Source organism: Dendrobates tinctorius, unplaced genomic scaffold, assembly GCF_039654945.1.
Source record: "Dendrobates tinctorius isolate UK_male_01 unplaced genomic scaffold, ASM3965494v1 ptg000117l, whole genome shotgun sequence".
NCBI classification, from domain to species: Eukaryota; Metazoa; Chordata; class Amphibia; order Anura; family Dendrobatidae; genus Dendrobates; species Dendrobates tinctorius.
Genome location: NW_027361785.1, coordinates 12,164,211 through 12,184,679, shown reverse-complemented (window position 1 = coordinate 12,184,679; position 20,469 = coordinate 12,164,211). Strand labels below are relative to the sequence as shown.

The 20,469-nt window shown below is 40.3% G+C and overlaps 1 protein-coding gene across 1 annotated transcript in view; it reads right to left on the bottom strand.

Annotated features, from left to right (window-relative positions):
* Positions 1 to 20,469, bottom strand: part of TSGA10 (testis specific 10) — an 80,334-nt gene that overhangs the window by 1,775 nt on the left and 58,090 nt on the right. Inside the window, exons 15-19 of the mRNA XM_073590549.1 lie at positions 18,135 to 18,320; positions 17,473 to 17,682; positions 14,386 to 14,588; positions 6,992 to 7,100; positions 3,466 to 3,608 (exon numbers count right to left, since the gene is read on the bottom strand). Coding sequence (XP_073446650.1) covers positions 3,466 to 3,608; positions 6,992 to 7,100; positions 14,386 to 14,588; positions 17,473 to 17,682; positions 18,135 to 18,320 — 851 coding nt within the window. The remainder of the gene's footprint in view (positions 1 to 3,465; positions 3,609 to 6,991; positions 7,101 to 14,385; positions 14,589 to 17,472; positions 17,683 to 18,134; positions 18,321 to 20,469) is intronic.

Below are 20,469 nucleotides of genomic sequence, written 5' to 3'. Positions count from 1 at the left end.
TGTTTGGAGTTCAGCACCGTACACCAGGCGTCCGATACCAATCCCCAAGTTTGCAGTTCAGGTTCGCTCGTCGCTAATTACAAAGTGTGAAAACTACAAGTGTCCACATCATTTAAACTGAACATGCATGTCATTTCTACGGTTGAATCAATGGTATCTATCCAGAAGAGATCTCTAGTGCCACACAGCTAGGATATGGGTTGAAATTCTACCTGTCTGACTATTTTCTTCTCAATGGCAGATGTATAGGGATGTGGCTTTGTCATCATAAACTGGAAACTATCTGGGACGTTTGCAAAAGTGCCAAGAATAGCTACAGCTATAGTCAACATAAAAGTTGGGTCAGGTTCTGTTCATAGCTTTTTTAGAAACTGGTTTTGGAGACTTCTATGCAAATTCTGTTGTTTTTAAATAGGAAAAAACCGAAAAAGCTCACATGTGTATTGTCGGGATATATCAGGATGAAACAACAAAATCTAGGACTACAGACCAGGTAAGCTGAACTTATTAACTGGCAGCGGAAGTCAAACATTCAGGGTTTTAAGCAGCAGACAGCCACACCCAGGTCTTTCTGGCACCAAAAGACCCAGGAATAAAACAGGACTGTCACACATCGCCTGCAACAAAGACGCAGCCATGGGGCTAAGTGGAGACAGAGGGGTCTGGAACATGTTACATGCATTTATTCTGTTCTGTTAGTATGCTACAAGATAATCATCTTCAAGACTCTACAGCTTTCATAGGCTCACAGCTAGCATATATTATTTCAGGTCATGCTCAGTTCACTATAGCTCTCTCGATACTGGATCCAATTGCTGGGACATGGACTTAGATTATGGGATTGCAATTAGCCTGTCATCACAGCACAATGCATAATAACAAATAGTGACGACAGAGTCAGACAAATGTTAGAATGTGCAGAGGCAGCTTGTAACATTTAACTCTATAGGACGACTCTACAGGAAACAGTAACAGGACAATTGTCTCTTATTCTATTCACAGCTGAAGTCCCTAACAAAGAGTAGAGCTCAAGTGATGCTCCATCAGCACAGTGCTGTGAAACGCATTAGCCTGGGCTGATATCATAATACACCCAAACTTCCACAGCTCATAGATCAACCATGGTCCATTAAAAAAACACAGAATATTAATGAAAAAGTAACATATGTATAATGGACTTTTCCAGATATGAGGGCGGTTTTAAAACCAGCATTGGTTACGAACATTAGTGAATATCAGTGGGCACTTGTGATACTGAGATAGTGACAGTACAATTTATCATGTGTCTATAACTCAACTTCAAGATTAAAATGTAGCTCAATATTTGTATTTTCATATTTCGGAAAACTTAATGATGATGCTGCATTGTGTTCTGCTTTAGCTATTTTTATGCTACTTTGGTTATAGTGATCTGTCATTTTTCGCTCTTTAGGACACTTCAGCTTTTGCTGTAGTATTAAATGATTGTCTCCTGCAACCACAAGGGGCATCTGTCAATTAATGGGACTTTGACCGACACTGTTCCGTATAACAGTAGTCCACATAAGTTCAGTATTTACAATTAGGAATAAAAAAATATGGTGTAGAAGCAATGTATTAGTATACAAAGGAAATAAAAAAACTCATTCTGCAATCAAAAATTTGTTTGTTTTAAATGTTCTTTTATATTCATGAATCAATTATGTTTGTATGTATGTTTGCCATATTTAGACACATGTAAGAGATCCATGTGAGGACTTTATTGGTTTGTCAAAACAGGATTGGGTTTTTTTAAGAGGAAATTCAATTGTTTTGGAGAAGAAATTGTCCTGACACAGACAAGTGAATTCAGAGTAACACCTACAGTTCAGAGTCAGAAATAAAAGCAGATCTATTTGTATCTCTGAAGAAACCCAATGACTAACCCAGGAAGTCTTCAAGTGTCACACATTATGTTGCAGGACAAGTCCTTTAGTATCACCTGAATTCTCAACCAAAACAATAAAAAGGTTTCCTCTACAAAACCATTGTTCTAAGTGTCATGAGTTGATCCCCAAAGCACCATTTCCTTTCTTTAGCAAGACCGATGCTTGATAACTTTGGGAAAGTTAGCTTTTTTTTTTTTAACTAAACAAAAGTATAAATCAGAATATAACAACAAAAATATCATCTGAAATAGCACTATGACTTTACATTTTGTAAGTAGCATTTTATTTTAAGTAGAATTTTTTTCGTCATTTTCCTCTAACGAATAGAAAGGGCCAAATGACTAAGTCATTCCTACAGAAAACAGAAAAGAAAAGATTCCAAAAATATGGTAATTTCAACCTTTACATTTGCAGAAAAAAAATTATAGGGCATCTTTTTACTAAAGTGTAACTATTATTTTTTTTTTAAGTATATATTACAGGAGCTACAGAATGTTGCTAATAGCTGAAGCTTTTGGTCCTGAGATCCCCACTGATTGGTCAAAACACTGTTCTGAGCAGTGCACAGGCTCAATAATAAGTCTATGGGTCTGCATACCACCACTTTAGAGCAATGTTTCAAGAGATCAGTAAGGGGTCTCAGGACACTATGCAGCGCCTATAATATATAAAAACTTTTACAAAATGATAGTTGCACGTCACGATTATGCATCTGATAGCAAGTCTAAGAAGTTTTTTTTTCTTTTGCATATCTCGCGTGTAAGCAGTTTCCTTATTAGTAGAGTTGAGCGAATATCTTCGGTTCCCCGCTTATTTGGCAAGCTATAGCACTTACCGTATAAGCTACAGTGGGAACCCGGCTTCCTGGATTACGCCAGCTGAACAGCTGATCGCCGCCGCAGCTGCATGTGTCACGGCTGTGTCACTATCACAACACACAGGCTCTCCATGCATGTGCTGTCCCTGTTACACAGCCGCGACACATGCAGCTGCGGCGCCGATTAGCTGTTCAGCCGGCGCGATCCACGTATCTGGGTTCCCGCTGTAGCTTATTTGGCAAGTACTATAGCTTGCTGAATAAGCGGGGAACCGAAGATATTCGCTCAACTCTACATGTTGCCATTTTTAAAATATAATTTCACAGTGTAAAATCTACATAAAATGTTGAAAATGTCTCTGCACAGTGATGACAATGAAATTACTAATATTGATGAGCTGTCATTACTATATACAGTGATTGCTGGGCTCAACTTCAAGGAATATTCACAAGTTATAAGGTGATGGTATATTGCACTTCAGAAAGGCCAACAAAAGGGATGATGGATTTCCAAGAAAAGACGATTTTACTTGTACTTTCTAGTCTGTATGCTGGCAAACATCTTTTTTTGTAGATCTTGCCTGATATGGATATCTTGGCACAATGGTTATTTTTTCTGGCACTGTCTAAAGCCAGTTACTTAATATTTTCTTCATATTTATGCTGTGATACATGGTAATGGGTACAACACGTACTTCACTCTCCATCTTTGTCATCATTTTTACAATATATGTCTCTCACCTCTCTGTCGACTTTTCTGGAGATCTGGAATGGCGCTCAGGAGAACGGAAGAAACGCTCCGGTGAGAGTCTGGATGGACTTGGAGTTCTTCTATAGGTCGAGGTTGGCTGAAAATTCTGGCGTCTGAGCTCTTTGACAGCAAACTCTCTACAGATGAGTAAGAACAGTTAATAAGAGCCATTAATAGAAGACATAACAACTTAGAATTTTGCTATTGAATCCGAAAAGTATATATTTTATACATGCTGTGAGTTGCTATGTAGTACCAGCAGATTTAATTTTTAAAACAACAGGAAGAGAGGAGTCATAGGATGAATGGAAGATCACCCCGTTATATATTAAAAACTGGGAAAATAGGTATGACTTATTGGGTGAATGGCTGTACTAGGCTAAACTGAAGACAAGATTACTTCTTTGGACTGGATCTTTGTGGTTAGGTAAGATTTGAAGGTGCTGCCCAGGATTAGAAAAACAAGGCTGCTTTATTCAAAAAACAGTGCAACAGCTGTCTACATGATAATACATGATGTGTGTGGTATTGCAGGTTAGTTCCGTTCACTTCCCTTTAATGCCATAGAATACCATTCAGTCAGGAAAATAAGTATTTGATACACTACTGATTTTGCAAGTTTCCCTACCCACAAAGAATGGAGGGTTCTGTAATTTTTATCGTAGGTACACAACAACTGTGAAAGACAGAAACCAAAAAATTTCATTGTATGATTTTTAAATAATTAAATTGCATTTTATTGTATTAAATAAGTATTTGATCACCTACCAGACAGCAAGAATTCTGGCGCTCACAAACATGTTAGTTTTTCTATAAGAAGTTCTTCTACTCTGAAACTCATTACTTGTATTAATTGCACCTGATTGAACTTGTTACCTGTATAAAAGACACCTGTCCACACACTCAATCACTCCAACCCCTCCAACATGGCCAAGACCAAAGAGCCGACTAAGGACTCCAGGGACAAAATTCAAGACCTGCACAAGGCTGAGATGGACTACAGGACAAAAGGCAAGCAACTTGGTGATAAGGCAACAACTGTTGGCACAATTATTAGAAAATGGAAGAAACACAAGATGATTGTCAGTCTTCCTCGGTCTGGGGCTCCATACAAGATCTTACCCCGTGTTGTAAGGATGATTCTGAAAAAGGTCAGGAATCAGCCCAGAAATACACGGTAGGACCTGGTCAATGACCTGAAGAGAGCTGGTACCACAACCTCAAACATTACCGCTAGTAAAACACAACGTGGATTAAAATCATGCAGGGCACACTAGGTCCCCTTGCTCACACCAGCACATGTCCAGGCTCGTTTGAAGTTCACCATTGACCATCTGGATTATCCAAATGAGGCATGGGAGAAGGTCATGTGGTGAGATGAGACTAAAATTTAACTTTTTTGTATCAACTGCACTCGACATGTTTGGATGAAGAAGAAGGAAAAGAACAACCCCAAGAACTCTGACCCAACCATGTAACATCATACTTTGGAGGTGCTTTTGTGCAAAGGGGACAGGACAACTGCACCGTACTGAAAGTAGGATGGATGGGGTCATGTGTCACGAGATTTTGGCCAACAGCCTACTTCCCTCAGTAAGAGAAATGAAGATGGGTTGTGGCTGGGTCTTCCAGCATGACAATGACCCAAAACACAACTAAGGAGTGGCTCCATAAGAAGCATTTCAAGGTACTGGAGAGGCCTCGCCATTCTCCAAAACTGAACCCAATAGAAAATCTGTGGAGAGAGGTGAAACTCAATAATGCCCAGCAACAGCCCCAAAACCTGAAAGATCTGGAGAAGATCTGTATGGAGGATTGGGCCAAAATCTCTGCTGCAGTGTGTGCAAATTTGGTCAAGAACTACAGAAAATGTCTCACCTCTGTAATTACAAACAAAGGTTTCTGTAACAAATATTAAGTTCTGTTTTTCTATTGTATCAAATACTTATTTCATGCAATAAAATGAAAATTAATTATGGAAAAATCATACAATGTGACTTTCTGGATTTTTTTTTTAAGATTCTGCCTCTCACAGTTGAAGTGTACCTACCATAAAAATAACAGACCCCTCCATTCTTTGTAGGTGGGAAAACTTGCAAGATCGGCAGTGTATCAAATACTAATTTTACTCACTGTATATAACCAGTAAACAGGTGTAGTGATTGACACTTTTCCCTATACACAGTATACAAACTTGTACAAGGAAATGCTCCTACAAAAAAGGCTGGCAATCAGTTTGGGGTAGAACGTGTAAGCCAGACTCATATGCTCGTTCTGTAAGTCTGTCCAAGATTTAAAGAACCTTTTATTCTGAGGGTATGTGTACACAACATCTTGAACGAAAAAGCCTTGAGTTGTTGAGGCAGATTTTTATTATTTAGCTAAAACCAGGGAGAAGTTGCCTAGCAGAAGATGCCTGAAGAATTAACCCCTTTCTGCCATCTGACATACTATCCCGTCCATGTGCCTTGGGCCTGTCTGACCATGGATGGGATAGTACGCCATGGTGATCGGCCGCGCGCACGGGGGGAATGCGGCCGATCGTGGTCGGGTGTCAGCTGATTCTCACAGCTGACACCTGGGCACTACCCAGAACACTGCGATCAAACAAGATCTTTGCATTCCAGAGCCAGCACAGGGGCTGACAGCCCCTCTGCCTTTGGATCGGAGACCCCGCGGTGTAACATGGGGTCCCTATCACTGCTATGGTAACCCGATGTCATCATGACAACATCCTGGTTACCAGAGCTGAGAAAATTCCCGGTCATGCACAGTGATGACCACAAAATCTCTCAGGTCAGTGTACAGAAACTGCAGCGCTGACAGCTTATATGGCATGCAGATGCTTCATCTGCATGCTATAGAAGCGATCAGCCTGCACAAAATGATTGTCCCATAGTGGGACAAAGTGTAAAAGTAAGAATAAAGTAAAACATTTTTTTAAAGAGGTTAACATTCTACTTTTTTTTAACCGCTTCAAGGTTTCTGAACCCTGAAGTGGTTAAAAGACATAACAAAAAGAGTGAACATGTACACAGCAAAGTAGTTTTTACACTAATTTGGATTATGCCCTTTTTGCGCTGCACTTTTACAGGACGATTCCAGTCCAGACCATTGTGAACACACCTTGAAGCAGCGCACCAAATAATGTACAACTGTATACCATTGAGTGCAGCAGCCACTTCTATACTATGAAATAAAGCAAAGATGATACAATGGGTCACTGATAAGGAAGATTGCTACATGTGGCACAATATACAGTATGGAAAATAAGTATTTTCACTAAAACTTCCCCTGGAAGTGTATTTTTTATTTTACTTTTTTTAATAAGGAGGAGATTTGAGAACCATGTCTTCTGTTTTTTTCAGTCAAGATGGGGTGCAGAGTGTACATTAATGAGAAAAAAATGAACTTTTTTGAATTTACCAAATGCTTGCAATGAAACAAAGAGTGAAAAATTTAAAGGCGTCTGAATACTTTCCGTACCCACTGTAGTCTCTGCATGTGCATATATACTTGCCTTTCAAATCGTTCTGTTGATAGTTGTCGTCTTGTCATTTCAAGCTCGGCCTCTTGTTGTGCGATCTTGTTTTTCATTTGTCCTGCTTCTCTGTTCTGAGTGCCACTGTATAATGGAAATAACATTTTATAAGGAGAATGATAAGGTGGCATTAAAAGTTTATTAACTACTAGCTGAAGAGCCCGGCGCTGCCCGGGCATAGTAATTAGCTAGTTACCGTAGTTATAACAAATTATAATGATTATATCTATATATATATATATATATATAAAGCTGAGTGTAGAGCCCCGCCTGCTCCGCATAGCCACATTCACTATAATATCCCACATCGTCCCGTCAGCCAGAGCCACCGGACAACTACCACTAATATCCCACATCATCCCGTCACAGCCGCCGGACTACTACCCCTAATATCCCACATCATCCCGTCAGCCAGAGCCACCGGACAACTACCTCTAATATCCCACATCATCCCGTCACAGCCACCGGACTACTACCCCTAATATTCCACATCATCCTGTCAGCCAGAGCCACCGGACTATTACCCCTAATATCCCACATCATCCCGTCAGCCAGAGCCACTGGACAATTACCACTAATATCCCACACCATCCCGTCACAGCCGCCGGACTACTACCCCTAATATTCCACATCATCCCATCAGCCAGAGCCACCGGACAACTACCACTAATATCCCACATCATCCTGTCAGCCAGAGCCACCGGACTACTACCCCTAATATCCCACATCATCCTGTCAGCCAGAGCCACCGGACTACTACCCCTAATATCCCACATCATCCCATCAGAGCCACTGGACTACTACCCCTAATATCCCACATCATCAACATCATCGTCAGCCAAGGCCTAATATCCTAATATCCCACATCATCCCACTACTACCCCAATATCCCACATCATCCCCTCAGAGCCACTGGACTACTACCCCTAATATTCCACATCATTCCATAAGCCAAAGCCACCGGACTACTACCCCTAATATACCACATCATCCTGTAAGCCAGGGCCATCGGACAACTACCACTAGATGAACTAGATGGACTTAAAGTCTTCCTTCAACCTTAATAACTATGTTACTATGTTACTATCCCACATCATCCCATCACAGCAGCCGGACTACTACCCCTAATATCCCACATCATCCCGTCATAGCCACCGGACTACTACCCCTAATATCCCACATCATCCCATCAGAGCCACTGGACTACTACCCCTAATATCCCACATCATCAACATCATCGTCAGCCAAGGCCTAATATCCTAATATCCCACATCATCCCACTACTACCCCTAATATCCCACATCATCCCCTCAGAGCCACTGGACTACTACCCCTAATATTCCACATCATTCCATCAGCCAAAGCCACCGGACTACTACCCCTAATATACCACATCATCCCGTAAGCCAGGGCCACCGGACAACTACCACTAGATGAACTAGATGGACTTAAAGTCTTCCTTCAACCTTAATAACTATGTTACTATGTTACTAATATCCCACATCATCCCATCACAGCAGCCGGACTACTACCCCTAATATCCCACATCATCCCGTCATAGCCACCGGACTACTACCCCTAATATCCCACATCAACCCCTCAGAGCCACCGGACTACTAGCCCTAATATTCCACATTGTCCCGTCAACCAAAGCCATCGGACTACTACCCCTAATATCCCACATCATCCCGTCAGCCATAGCCACCAGACTACCACCCCTAATATCCCACATTATCCCATTAGCCAGAGCCACCGGAATACTACCCCTAATATCCCACATCATCCCCTCAGCCAGAGCCACCGTACTACTACCACTAATATCCCACATCATCCCGTCAGAGCCACTGGACTACTACCCCTAATATCCCACATCATCCCGTCAGCCAGAGCCATCAGACTACTACCCCTTATATCCCATATCATTCCGTCAGAGCCACCGGACTACTACCCCCACATTATTCTGTCAGAGCCACCGGACTACTACCCCTAATAACCACATCATCCCGTCAGCCAGAGCCATCGGACTACTACCCCTAATATCCCACATCCTAACTTCCATACCGGGGATCCCTTTAAGAGAGGCCTGGGGTAAAAACCAAAGCGCTGGATGGATTTGCCCTGACTTCCATACCAATGATCCCTTTAAGAGGGAAGATGTGCCTATGGCATGGAGGATGTGTGATGGGTATATCGGCGGGGGGGAATTAATTTCTGTCATGTACTCTGATCCTTTCTGGGGGGCAGACAATGGCTGGGAGCTTATGTTCCCGGGGATGCTAGATTTCTCCCACCAGGTCAGTGTCTGCTGAGGTGTTGTCGTGGAGTGAGAAAACTATTGCTCATAGCAACCAATCACAGCTCAGCTTCTTTGCTTAGTGATTGGTTGCAAGAAAAACTGTTGCTCATAGCAACCAATCACAGTTCAGCTTCTTTTAAACAGCTCTGGTGAAATGAAAGATGCTTTGTGATTGGTGGTTGATACACACACACACACACACACACACATACATTTTCTTTTATATATATATAGATTATTCTTTGTAAAAATGATTCATATTATAAGCAAGAATGTATTCAACATATATCTAAACTGTGATTTTAAACATAACGTTTAAAAATGAGAAGTTTTAGGCCCCCATCACACGTCCGTGTTTATGGTATGTGTGTCGTTATCACAAGTACCAGAGACACAAACACACTGCTGCGCAAATGTCCGTGTGACCCAGAAATGGACATATCCATTTCTGGCAACACGAATGACAAGTACCGCATACCTATGACATAAGTGTGACATCCATGTCCTGTCCTTGTGACACGTAGCAGAATAGAATGTAGAATATAAATGAAATATTTTTATGTGTTAAAGATGTGCAAAGATAGAAATGGATAGTTAGATATGAGGTAAATAGATGATAGATAGATAGATATGGGAGGGATAGATATCCATGAGATACATAATTAGTGCCTTACTTGTGTAGTTTACTCTACATGTTCTAACCTAATAAATAAATAAATGAATGCACACGCCCCCTGAGGAAGCAGGGTGAAACACGCGTCGGGGCTTTGGACAGCACCAGGCTAGCACCATCCACTGTTGTAGTATCATGTAGTTTCAGAAGTTTTTGATTACTTGTTGGGTATACTCAGTTTTTGGTGCTACTTTAATTTCCCTTCTCCTTTGGTGGTGATACCATGCAATGTTTCACTGGGACATTGGTTTGTACATTAAAGAATGTTATCTGCTTTATGGACTGGCTGTCTCCACGTATAGATATATATTACCACCTTTATTAATACTTGTTTCAGCATATATAGGGCTATTATGTCATTGTTTGTAATTCTAGAATACACCTTCAGAGAATATACTCTATGCACTTTGATTTACTTCCATGATAATCTATGTAAAGCGCTGCTGAATATGATATAAGCAAATAATAAATAAACATAAATAAACATATAATTAGACCATAATATTAACAGCATCTGCCATATTGTTTGGTAGAATTGTTTATTGCTCATATTATCTCATGATATTTGGATTTCATTATTTCTCTATCAATAGACCTTTTTCCTAGTGTAGTCCCTGAGGTAATCTTGCTTATTATTATCATTGCGTATGTTCTTTTTGTTTTTAATAAATGTTAAATAAAAAATGCTTTCACAAATAGTGGCATAGTATTTGCATCAGTCAAATCCATATGACCACAGTCTGTGGGATTTCTGTGATTGTATCTGAGAGGGTGCATCCCATATTATTGATATACCATATATACTAAAGTATAAGCCAAGCACATTTTTTGTACTGAAAAAGCCACCCATGGTTTATACCCGAGTTTGGGTCCCAGAAGACAGAGGGGGAGCGGCAGCGACGGAGCAGAGGGCAACAGGAGGTAGGAGCCGGCTGCTGCGGCTAAAGCCTGCGCCTTCTGCTTAAAAAAATGAATATTCACTGTTTCCTGCAGCGGCTGGGCGATCATGTGTGCCCGCTACTTAAGGGAATGAATATGCACTGCCCTCCACGCCCACTGGCAGGGAGTGCAGTGAACATTAATTTCCTTTAGTCAAGACGATCCGAGCGAGCGCAGGGACCATTAGTAGGATTTTTTGTTTATGTTTTTCTGCTGGGGGCCATACATACTAGGATAGGGATGAGGAGCCATGCATACAAGGATAGGGATGAGAAGCCATGCAGACCAGTATAGGAATGAAGAGCCATGCATACAAGGATAAGGATGAGGAGCCATACATTACAGTATAGGGATGAGGAGCCATGCATACTAGGAAAGGGATGAGGAGCCATGCATACTAGGATAGGGGATGAGGAGCCATGCATACTAGGATAGGGGATGAGGAGCCATGCAGACCAGGCTTATACTCGAGTCAATAAGTTTTCCCAGTTTTTTGTGGTAAAATTAGGTGCCTCGGCTTATTCTCGGGTCAGCTTATACTCGAGTATATACAGTAGGTTGATTTAAGGAGGGTTGGTAGCATTTTTCTATAAAACCTCCTAATTTCAGGGGCTCAAAAGTAACTGGACAAATTAACTTTACCATAAATAAAATGTTCATTTGTAATATTTTATAGGGAATCCTTTGCAGACTATGACTGCTTCAAGTCTGAAAGCCATGGATGTCACCAAATGCTGTTTTTTTTTTCTTTTGTGATGCTTTGCCAGGCCTTTACTGCAGCTGAGTTCAGTTGTTGCTTATTTGTGGATCTTTCTGCCTTAAGTTTTAGGCTGTGTGCCCACGTTGCATTTTTTAAGCGTTTTTGCCGCTTTTTTTTCCACAGCAGAAACGCTTAAAAAACACAAATAAAACGCATTCCCAATCCTTTGGGACTCTGCAGTTGCTGTGCCCATGCTGCGGATTTTACTGCTGCGGAATCGCACAGCAGTAAAATCTGCAGCATGTTCATTAATTTTGCGGAATCACTGCAATTCCGCAGCTATAGGATTGCACTGAAACGTTCACTTTATGCATGTGGCTATGCCCACCATGCGTCAAGTGAGCGCTTCATGTGTGGATGGTACCCAGGGTCTGGAGGAGAGGAGACTCTCCTCCATGGACTGGGTAACATAATCCTGTAAAAAATAGAATTAAAATAAAAAATTGGGATATACTCACCCTTCCAGCGGCCCCCGGAATCCTTCCCGCCTCTCAGCTACACAGCCAGCATCTTCCGGTCCCAGGGATGCATTGCGCGAATCACCTGAGATGATGTCGCGGTCTTGCGAGCATGACGTCACAAAGGTCCTTTGCGCAAAGCATCCCTGGGAACAGAACGTACCGGGAGCGCCGTTGAGGAGATCGGGGGCCATCAGAAGGTGAGAATATCCATATTTTTTATTTTTTTAAAATTTTTAACATCCTATCTTTTACTACTGATCCTGCATAGGCAGCATCAATAGTAAAAAGTTGGTCACACTTGTCAAGCACTATGCTTGACAAGTATGACCAACTTGTCAATCACTTTTCAAAGCGATGCTTCAAATCGATTGGAAAGCTCAAGCATTCTGCAAGCTAAAAAACGCTTGTGTTTTGCAGGAAAAACACTTGTATTTTGCAGGAAAAATGCATGCGAATTCCGCATGCATTTTACCTGCGGCAGGGACTTGCAAAATGCTGTGGACATTTCCGCAGCATTTCTGCATCGTGGGCACTTAGCCTAATAATAATAATAATTTTATTTCTATAGAGCCAGCATATTCCGAAGGACTTTACATTTTAGAGCAGACTTGCACAGACAATAAAAGATATTACAGCATAACAATAATCACATAAATCAACAGTTACCAAGAGGAATGAGGGCCCTGCTCGGATGCTTACAATCTATGAGCTTACAATCTATCCAGAAAAGGTGGATGGTAACAATTGCTTGTATTGTACGGACCAGCCATGATGTAAAAAATCAGGTGATCATGTACTGCTGAATGAACCGGTTATCAGACAGAATATATAAAAGTACAGACACAGAGGGCTATTAAATGCATAAAGTGTATGAGAACATGATACGAGGAACCTGGTTATTATTAAAAATTTTGAATGGGCAACACAGGGATAGTTAAAAATATGTGTTGAGGTGGTAGGCTAGTCTGAAGAAATGCGTTTTTAGGGCATGCTTAAAACTGTAGGTATTGGAGATTAATCAGTTTATCCTGGGTGGTGCATTCTAAAGAATTGGCGCAGCATGTGAGAAGTCTTGGAGACGGGAGTTCTGATTATTGAGGATGTTAATCTCAGGTCGGCTTAAGCATGTGAAATGCATGCTCAATGGGGTCGCAATCTGGTGATTCTTTCGGCCATTGCAGAATATTTTGCTTCTTTGCCTTAAAAAACTCCTGGATTGCTTTCGAAGTATGCTTTGGGTCATTGTCTGTCTGTACTGTGACGTGCCGTTCAATCAACCTTGCTGCATTTGGTTGCATCTATTTGTGGTCCGTGCCTGAACAGTAGGTGTTCGGGACAAACCCAAACTTTACTGTTTACTTAGGTTAGGCTGTGTGCGCACGTAGCGTTTTTTAAGCATTTCTGCAGCGCTTTTAGACAAGCGATTCTGCTGCAGAAACGCTTAAGAAAAGCATCCAATTGATTTTTAATGAAAAACGCACATGTTGTGCCAATGGTGCGTTTTTAACCACTGCGGAAATGCTTAGCGATTAAAAGCGCAGCATGTTCATTAATTTTGCGGAATCGCACGCGATTCCGCATACCATCAATTATATGGGCAAAAATGCTTAGGAAAACGCATGCAAAAACGCTTGACAAACACTTACAAAAGCGCGTCAAAAAACGCATGCGGTTTCCCGGTAGCAGGGTGTGAGATTCTGCTCAGGTTTATTCTGCTTCAGAATCGCTACGTGGGCACATCGACCTGTCTAAACAGACCAGCATTCACCCGACGAATGAGTGCCTCTCATTCATCAGGTGAAATGATTTGTAATTAAGCGTAAAAAACATCGTTCTCGGCAGCACACTATCTAGTGTAGACAAGTGATTTGCTGGCGACAATATAATGTTCTAAGCTTCTATGGGCACACAGAACCATCATATTAATAATTGTTGTTTTTGCCTAGCAGGGCAGTCAAGCTGCCTAAATGGGTTATGAAACAATTGCTGATCAGCTTGCATATAGTCGATCAAAGGTTGTTTAAAGCCAGCGGTCGTCACATGTAAATGTGGCCTAGTTGAGATTTTGTTATCTTTATTGTAGGCTTTTGCATGTATATCTGTTTAGCAAATCCTTTCCATATGCAAATGTCTGTATATTATTGGCAATATGTGTTTATAAGAATGGCTAAAGTGATACTATGTAATATTAGCTAGACACTAGACTGCACATTTATCAGATGCAAATAGCATTTACTTACAGTTTGGTCTCTGCCAACATCAGCCGGTCTCCCAGCAGCAGAAGTTCTGAGTCCAGCTCCTGGACCCGCACTTGGGACTGGAATTCTTTGTCTTGGTTTGATACTAAGAGGGCTTCCAGGTTCTTCACAGCGATCCTCTCACTGGCCAGCTGCTTCCTCAAGAGTTCTACCTCTGAATGACAGGATTCCAGTTCTTGCTGCAGCTGAACAAGCAGAAAAAAAGCGATGTCTCACTTTACAGAACATTCATGTTTTAGTTTGACTTCTTCACCATTTGCGATAGTCATTATCATTAAGCCGCTTTTCCAGTTTTAGAAAACATTTCTTATAATGTGAAATTACAAAATCAAATAGTACTCACCCGACCTGGGTCCAGCACCGGCGTTTTACTGCTGCTCCAGCGTCAGTATTTTGGTTGCCGCAGTGATGTCACGTCAACAGCTCATATCACCGCTGCAGCCAATCAGTGAGTTCAGCATCTCTGCTGATCTGGATGGCAGAAGCTGCTGCTTGGTGATTGGTTTGCTGTGGTGAGGAGTCCGAAGCAGTGGTGGACAGCTGCCGCATAGCGGATAAGAACTCTATATTTTGTTATTTTCTTTATTACCGGAAACCATCAGGGTCCAGTTTTGTAAAGGAGGAAAACCCCTTTAATAAGAATAATAATATTTAGAGCTTTTTAATTTAAACTTTGAGGTTTGTATATAAAAACTGATGCAGATACATTTTTTTTACAAGAGATATAGAGCTGAAATGGAAAAAAAACATTACATGAATGAGGTACCAACTATAACAATTGCCACGTGGCAGCATACACTGCTCGTGTTATTTCCATTCTTGCTAACATTTGGAAAGCCCACACTAACTTGGAACAGTCCCTTCTCTCTATAGGCTCCGTATCAGCTTCTATGGAATGTACATTACTGACACGCATCATATACTGTATATATAACAGGTCACAATAATCCAGGTTAGCCGAAAAAATAATTCTGAAGTGCCAAAGTTGTGCCTTACTGACATACAATTGTCAACATTACGTCACTAAAACATGTGCCCCAACCTGTTAGTCTCTAGCTATGCAGGAAACACATGTATTATATGTAGGAAAACCTAATCTAAACCATATAATGCAACACTTTAGGTGGCACAAGCTTTTTTAATGTTGGCCATACATGGAAATTTGATGTAAGAGTCTATGAGCATGTGAATATAATAACTTTAGCCACAGGTACTGTGCGACATTAGTGCCTACAGCTAAACAATAAGGCTGTATGCACACTGCCAAGCCAATTGCAATGAGAGTCCCTATGGATGTGTATCTCTGACTAGCTGGGACTTTGTGTACTGTTTTATCATGATTTGATGGACTGACTCCATATTGAAGAGGTTGCCCGGTTTGAAACTGCAAGTCTGCAGTCACACTATGTATGTGACAATGCTCACATTGCGCATGCTGCACGCTGTGAGGATTCTCCGGTGTCAGCACTGGGAATGTCGGTTATGTAACCACAAGTTTTCAATATGCATACTCCGATTAGGCTGTTTCCAGCCTCGCTCAATACACATCCATTGAGAGACGCTGCACCCATGTAGTTGGATTGTGGCCGGGAGTACGCATATCATATACAGTGGGGAAATAAGTATTTGATACACTGCCTATTTTGCAAGTTTTCCCACCTACAAAGAATGGAGAGGTCTAATTTTTATCGTAGGTACACTTCAACTGTGAGAGGCAGAATCTTAAAAAAAAAATAAAGAAAATCACATTGTATGATTTCTAAATACTTAAATTGCATTTTATTGCATGAAATAAGTATTTGATCACCTACCAACCAGCAACAATTCTGGCTCTCACAGACCTGTTGGTTTTTCTTAAAGAAAAACTCCTACTCTGCACTCATTACCTGCATTAATTGCACCTGTTTGCACCTGTTTCTACTTGTTACCTGTATAAAAGATACCTGTCCACACAATCAATCACACTCCAACCTCTCCACCATGGCAAAAACAAGCACTATTACAATTTACTGAGAATACTTTTTTCCTTTTGTAGACAGCTTGTTGCCTAGGTGACAGACCAACACTGTTGATTAGCAGTGGTGGCAGAACATGAACAGTGCTTGCAAGCTCTTTTTTTTTTGAGCATGTAATAATTGCCTTGAATCTGGCTAGGATCACTGGGGCACACGGTTATCCGCTAATCTCAGCAAGCTTCAGTGCAGCGTTTACAAGCTAAACAGCAGTGGTGGTCGGTCTCCTATGCAACAGGCTGTAAAGAAAATAAAAAATTTTTCTAGCTCAAGAGCGGCTAAAAATTTTAACAAGTAGTGAATTTAGAAAGTGCTTGTTTTTACAATCACTATCCAACAACACTCATCTATGAAGGTGGGAATTACTCTTTAGTGGGAACGTGTAATTCAGAAAATGACCTATTGTTTAAATCATGTTTTTTGTTATGACTAAAGGCCAGTTTTGCCCGAAATGCGTAAGCTAAATCTATATCCCCTGTTTGTGGAGCCATTTAATATTTTTATTTAAACTGAAATAATGAACTGAAGATTATATTGTGGACACTGGCTTATCTCCTTTCCTCAAGTTTTTATACTAAATATATATTTTTACAAATTGGCAATGTGTTTTTTTTCCATATCTCTATTTGTATTAAAAACAAAAATCATACATATCAGCTGTGCATAGAGGTGTTATCTGTCATTGTAATCCTATCTCTGATGATGAGTCTGCTCTTCCTGAAAAAATAGCAGTATGAGTCTAAAATAGCCCACGTGGCCAGTATGAAAACTGCAATGTCAGAGAAAAATTAAAATCCTCCAGGCAACTCCAGAGAAGGGGACATATCACTCTAACATTGACCATATGGGATTAATTATAGCTAGGGAAGAGAGAAATTAATTATAACCTGAGAAGTGAGAGAGCTGACACTGCAACCTCCATTGAAGTAGGGTCCTCCTGTAGTGAACAGGTAATTACCTCAGGAGATTTGTTTTGGGAAAAAGACACCAAGGTTGGCATTCATTTATACAGAGGTGGAGAAGTACAGGAGTAGGTAATATATTTCCTATAACATACCATGTCTGCATCTTGGGCATTGGCACAGAGTTGGCGGTTTAACATTTCTTTACCAGAATCCAGTTTAACGCAAAGTTCCCTTGTAGATGCCAGGTCACTGAGGGCCGATGACTTCTCTGCTCTAACCTGTTGCAGCTCTTCTTCCATCCTTGTAACTGATTTGGTCAAAGAACTTATCTGAGATTTGTAAGACTGCTCAGATGTAATATGCTGAAATCCAACAGGAAAAGTACAGATGCATTAGAAGTGAGTCTGCAATGGCAAACAAAGCTGTAAGCAGAGCATGAGGCTACATTACCACGGTGAGTATTAGGGGAGTATTTTACGCTGTGTATTACTGAAAAAATGAAAGTAACCTATTTTTCTTCATGGGTGCAGAAAATCTGCAACATCAAAAGCTCATCATGGGAACAAAGCCTTACTAGTTGAAGATTTATTAAGTAATTTATGGCTTGATTATATGACCACATAACCTCGCACTTTCATAAATTTTACGCAAAATTTAAAACGCCATTTATTTTTGCCCTTAACCTGTTTTACAACTATGTAGCGCAAAAAGTCACAAATTCTTCTAAAATTACAGAACATTTGCTCCAAAACAAAAAAACCCATACTTTTTACCCTCCCAGTAACATAATACCCATCTTTATACGATATCTTACTTGCTCAGACTCTAATTGTAAGGCATCAGCTCTTTCTTTAAGTCTTCGGCGTTCTGACTCTGCACCAATAAGGTCTAACTTTATAGAGTTGAATTCCTTCTCCAGTTGGTGAAATTTATCTTCCCAAATATCCGCCATAGATGAGGATTTGTGATAATTTTCAAGGAGGTCTCGATTTTCTTTTTCCTGTCAATGGAGAAATCATTTTCCATATAACTATGAGTAGGCCACAAAACTAAATTTGGTGTAGTTGTCAATGACAATTATAAATCCTACAAGAAACAGCCACATTCACTGCCATAATACTTAAAAATCAATTAATAAATACAATTAAGAAAGTGGAAAAAGATCACTAAAACAAAGAACATCATAGAGAGGATGTACAATTTGATATAACATTTCACACAATAAAAATAGTCTCACAGGTTCATTAATTCAGTTAAATCCCATTACAATTAGGTGTAAAGTGAAAGGTAAATGAATAATATTTATTTGATTCCCAAAGCACTTTTAGCCTAATGGTTCTTTATACAGTAATGGCTGAAAGTGTTGGCACCCTTGAAATTGTTCCAGAGAATTAAGTATTTCTCCAAGAAAATTATTGCAATTATAAATGTTTGGTTTCCGACATGTTTATTTCATTTGCATGTATTGGAACAACACAAAAAAACCTAAGAAAAAAAAGGCAAATTGGACATAATTTCACAAAAAAACACCAAAAATGTCCCGGACAAAATTGTTGGAACCTTACCAAAATTGTGGGTAAAGAACTTTGTTTCAAGCATGTAATGCTAGTTCAAACTCACTTGTGGCAAGTAACAGGTGTGAGCAATATAAAAATCACACCTGAATCCAGATAAAAATGGGAGAAATTGACTCAATCTTTGTGAGACACACTAAGCATGGAGAACAGAAAGAGAAGAGAACTGTCTGAGGACTTGAGAACCCAAATTTTTGAAAAATATCAACAATCTCAAGGTTACAACTCCAGAGACCTTCATCTTCCTTTGTCCATGGTGCACAACATAATCAAGAAGTTTACAACTCATGGAACTTTAGCTAATCTCCTTGGACATGGACAGGCCAAGTGAAAATGATGAAAGCTTGCAATACAGGATAGTCCAGATAATGGATAAGCAGCCCAATAAAATTCCAAAGAAATTCAAGCTGTGTTGAAGGCTCAGGGTGCTTCAGTGTCAGGATGAACCATGCATTCACATTTTGATTAAATAAAATGCTATGGTAGGAGATCCCAGAGGACCCCTCTGCTGACACAGAGACATAAAAAAACAAGATTGCAGTTTGACAAAATGTATGTAAGCCAAAATCCTTCTCGGAAAGCGTCTTGCAGACTGATGAGACCAAGATAGAGCTTTTTGTAAAGCACATCATTCTACTGTTTACCGAAAACGGAATGAGGCCTACAAAGAAAAGGACACAGTACCTAGTGTCAAATATGGTGGAGGTTTAAAGATGTTTTGGGGCTGCCTCGCTTGCCTCTGGCACTGGGTGTCTTGACTATGTGCAAGCCATTATGAAATCAGAAAATTACCAAAGGATTTTGGGTCGCAATGAAAAGTAGTGCCCAGTGTCAAAAAGCTGGGTTTGCGTCATGTGTCTTCCAGCAGGACAATGACCACAAACATACTTTAAGAAACACCAAGAAATGGATGGAAACAAAGCGCATGGAGAGTTCTGATTTGGCCAGCAATGGGTCCGGAACTAAATCCCATTGAACACCTGTGAAGAGATTTTAAAACTGCTGTTGGGAGAAGGCACCCTTCAAATGTAAGAGACCTGGAGCAGTTTGCAAGAGAAGAGTGGTCCAAAATTCCAGTTGAGGGGTGTAAGAAGCTTGTTGATGGTTATAGGAAGCGATTGATTACAGTTATTTAAAGAGTTGAGGGTGTGCAACCAAATATTAGGTTGAAGTTGCCAACAATTTTGTCTGGCCCATTTTTGGGGTTTTGTGTGAAATTATGTCCAATTTTTTCTCATTTTTTTGAGTTTTTCCAATACACACAAAGGAGTGAAATGTGGATATAACAAAACGTGCAATTGCAATCATTTTGTGGGACAATTTCAAGGATGCCAGCACTTTTGACCATGGCAGTGTGTATAAAATTAGGGATACGTTATACTTTATGAATGCGTTGGCTACTTCATTATAAATTTCATATTTTTTAATTATTCATTTACCTTGCGATATGCACCTTATTTTGTGTGAAATTTTATATGAAATTGTACATACGGACCACTTGCCCTCTTATGATGATCTTGATTTTAGTGATCTTTTTCCACTTTTTTAATAGTTATAAATGTGCATAATAAAATG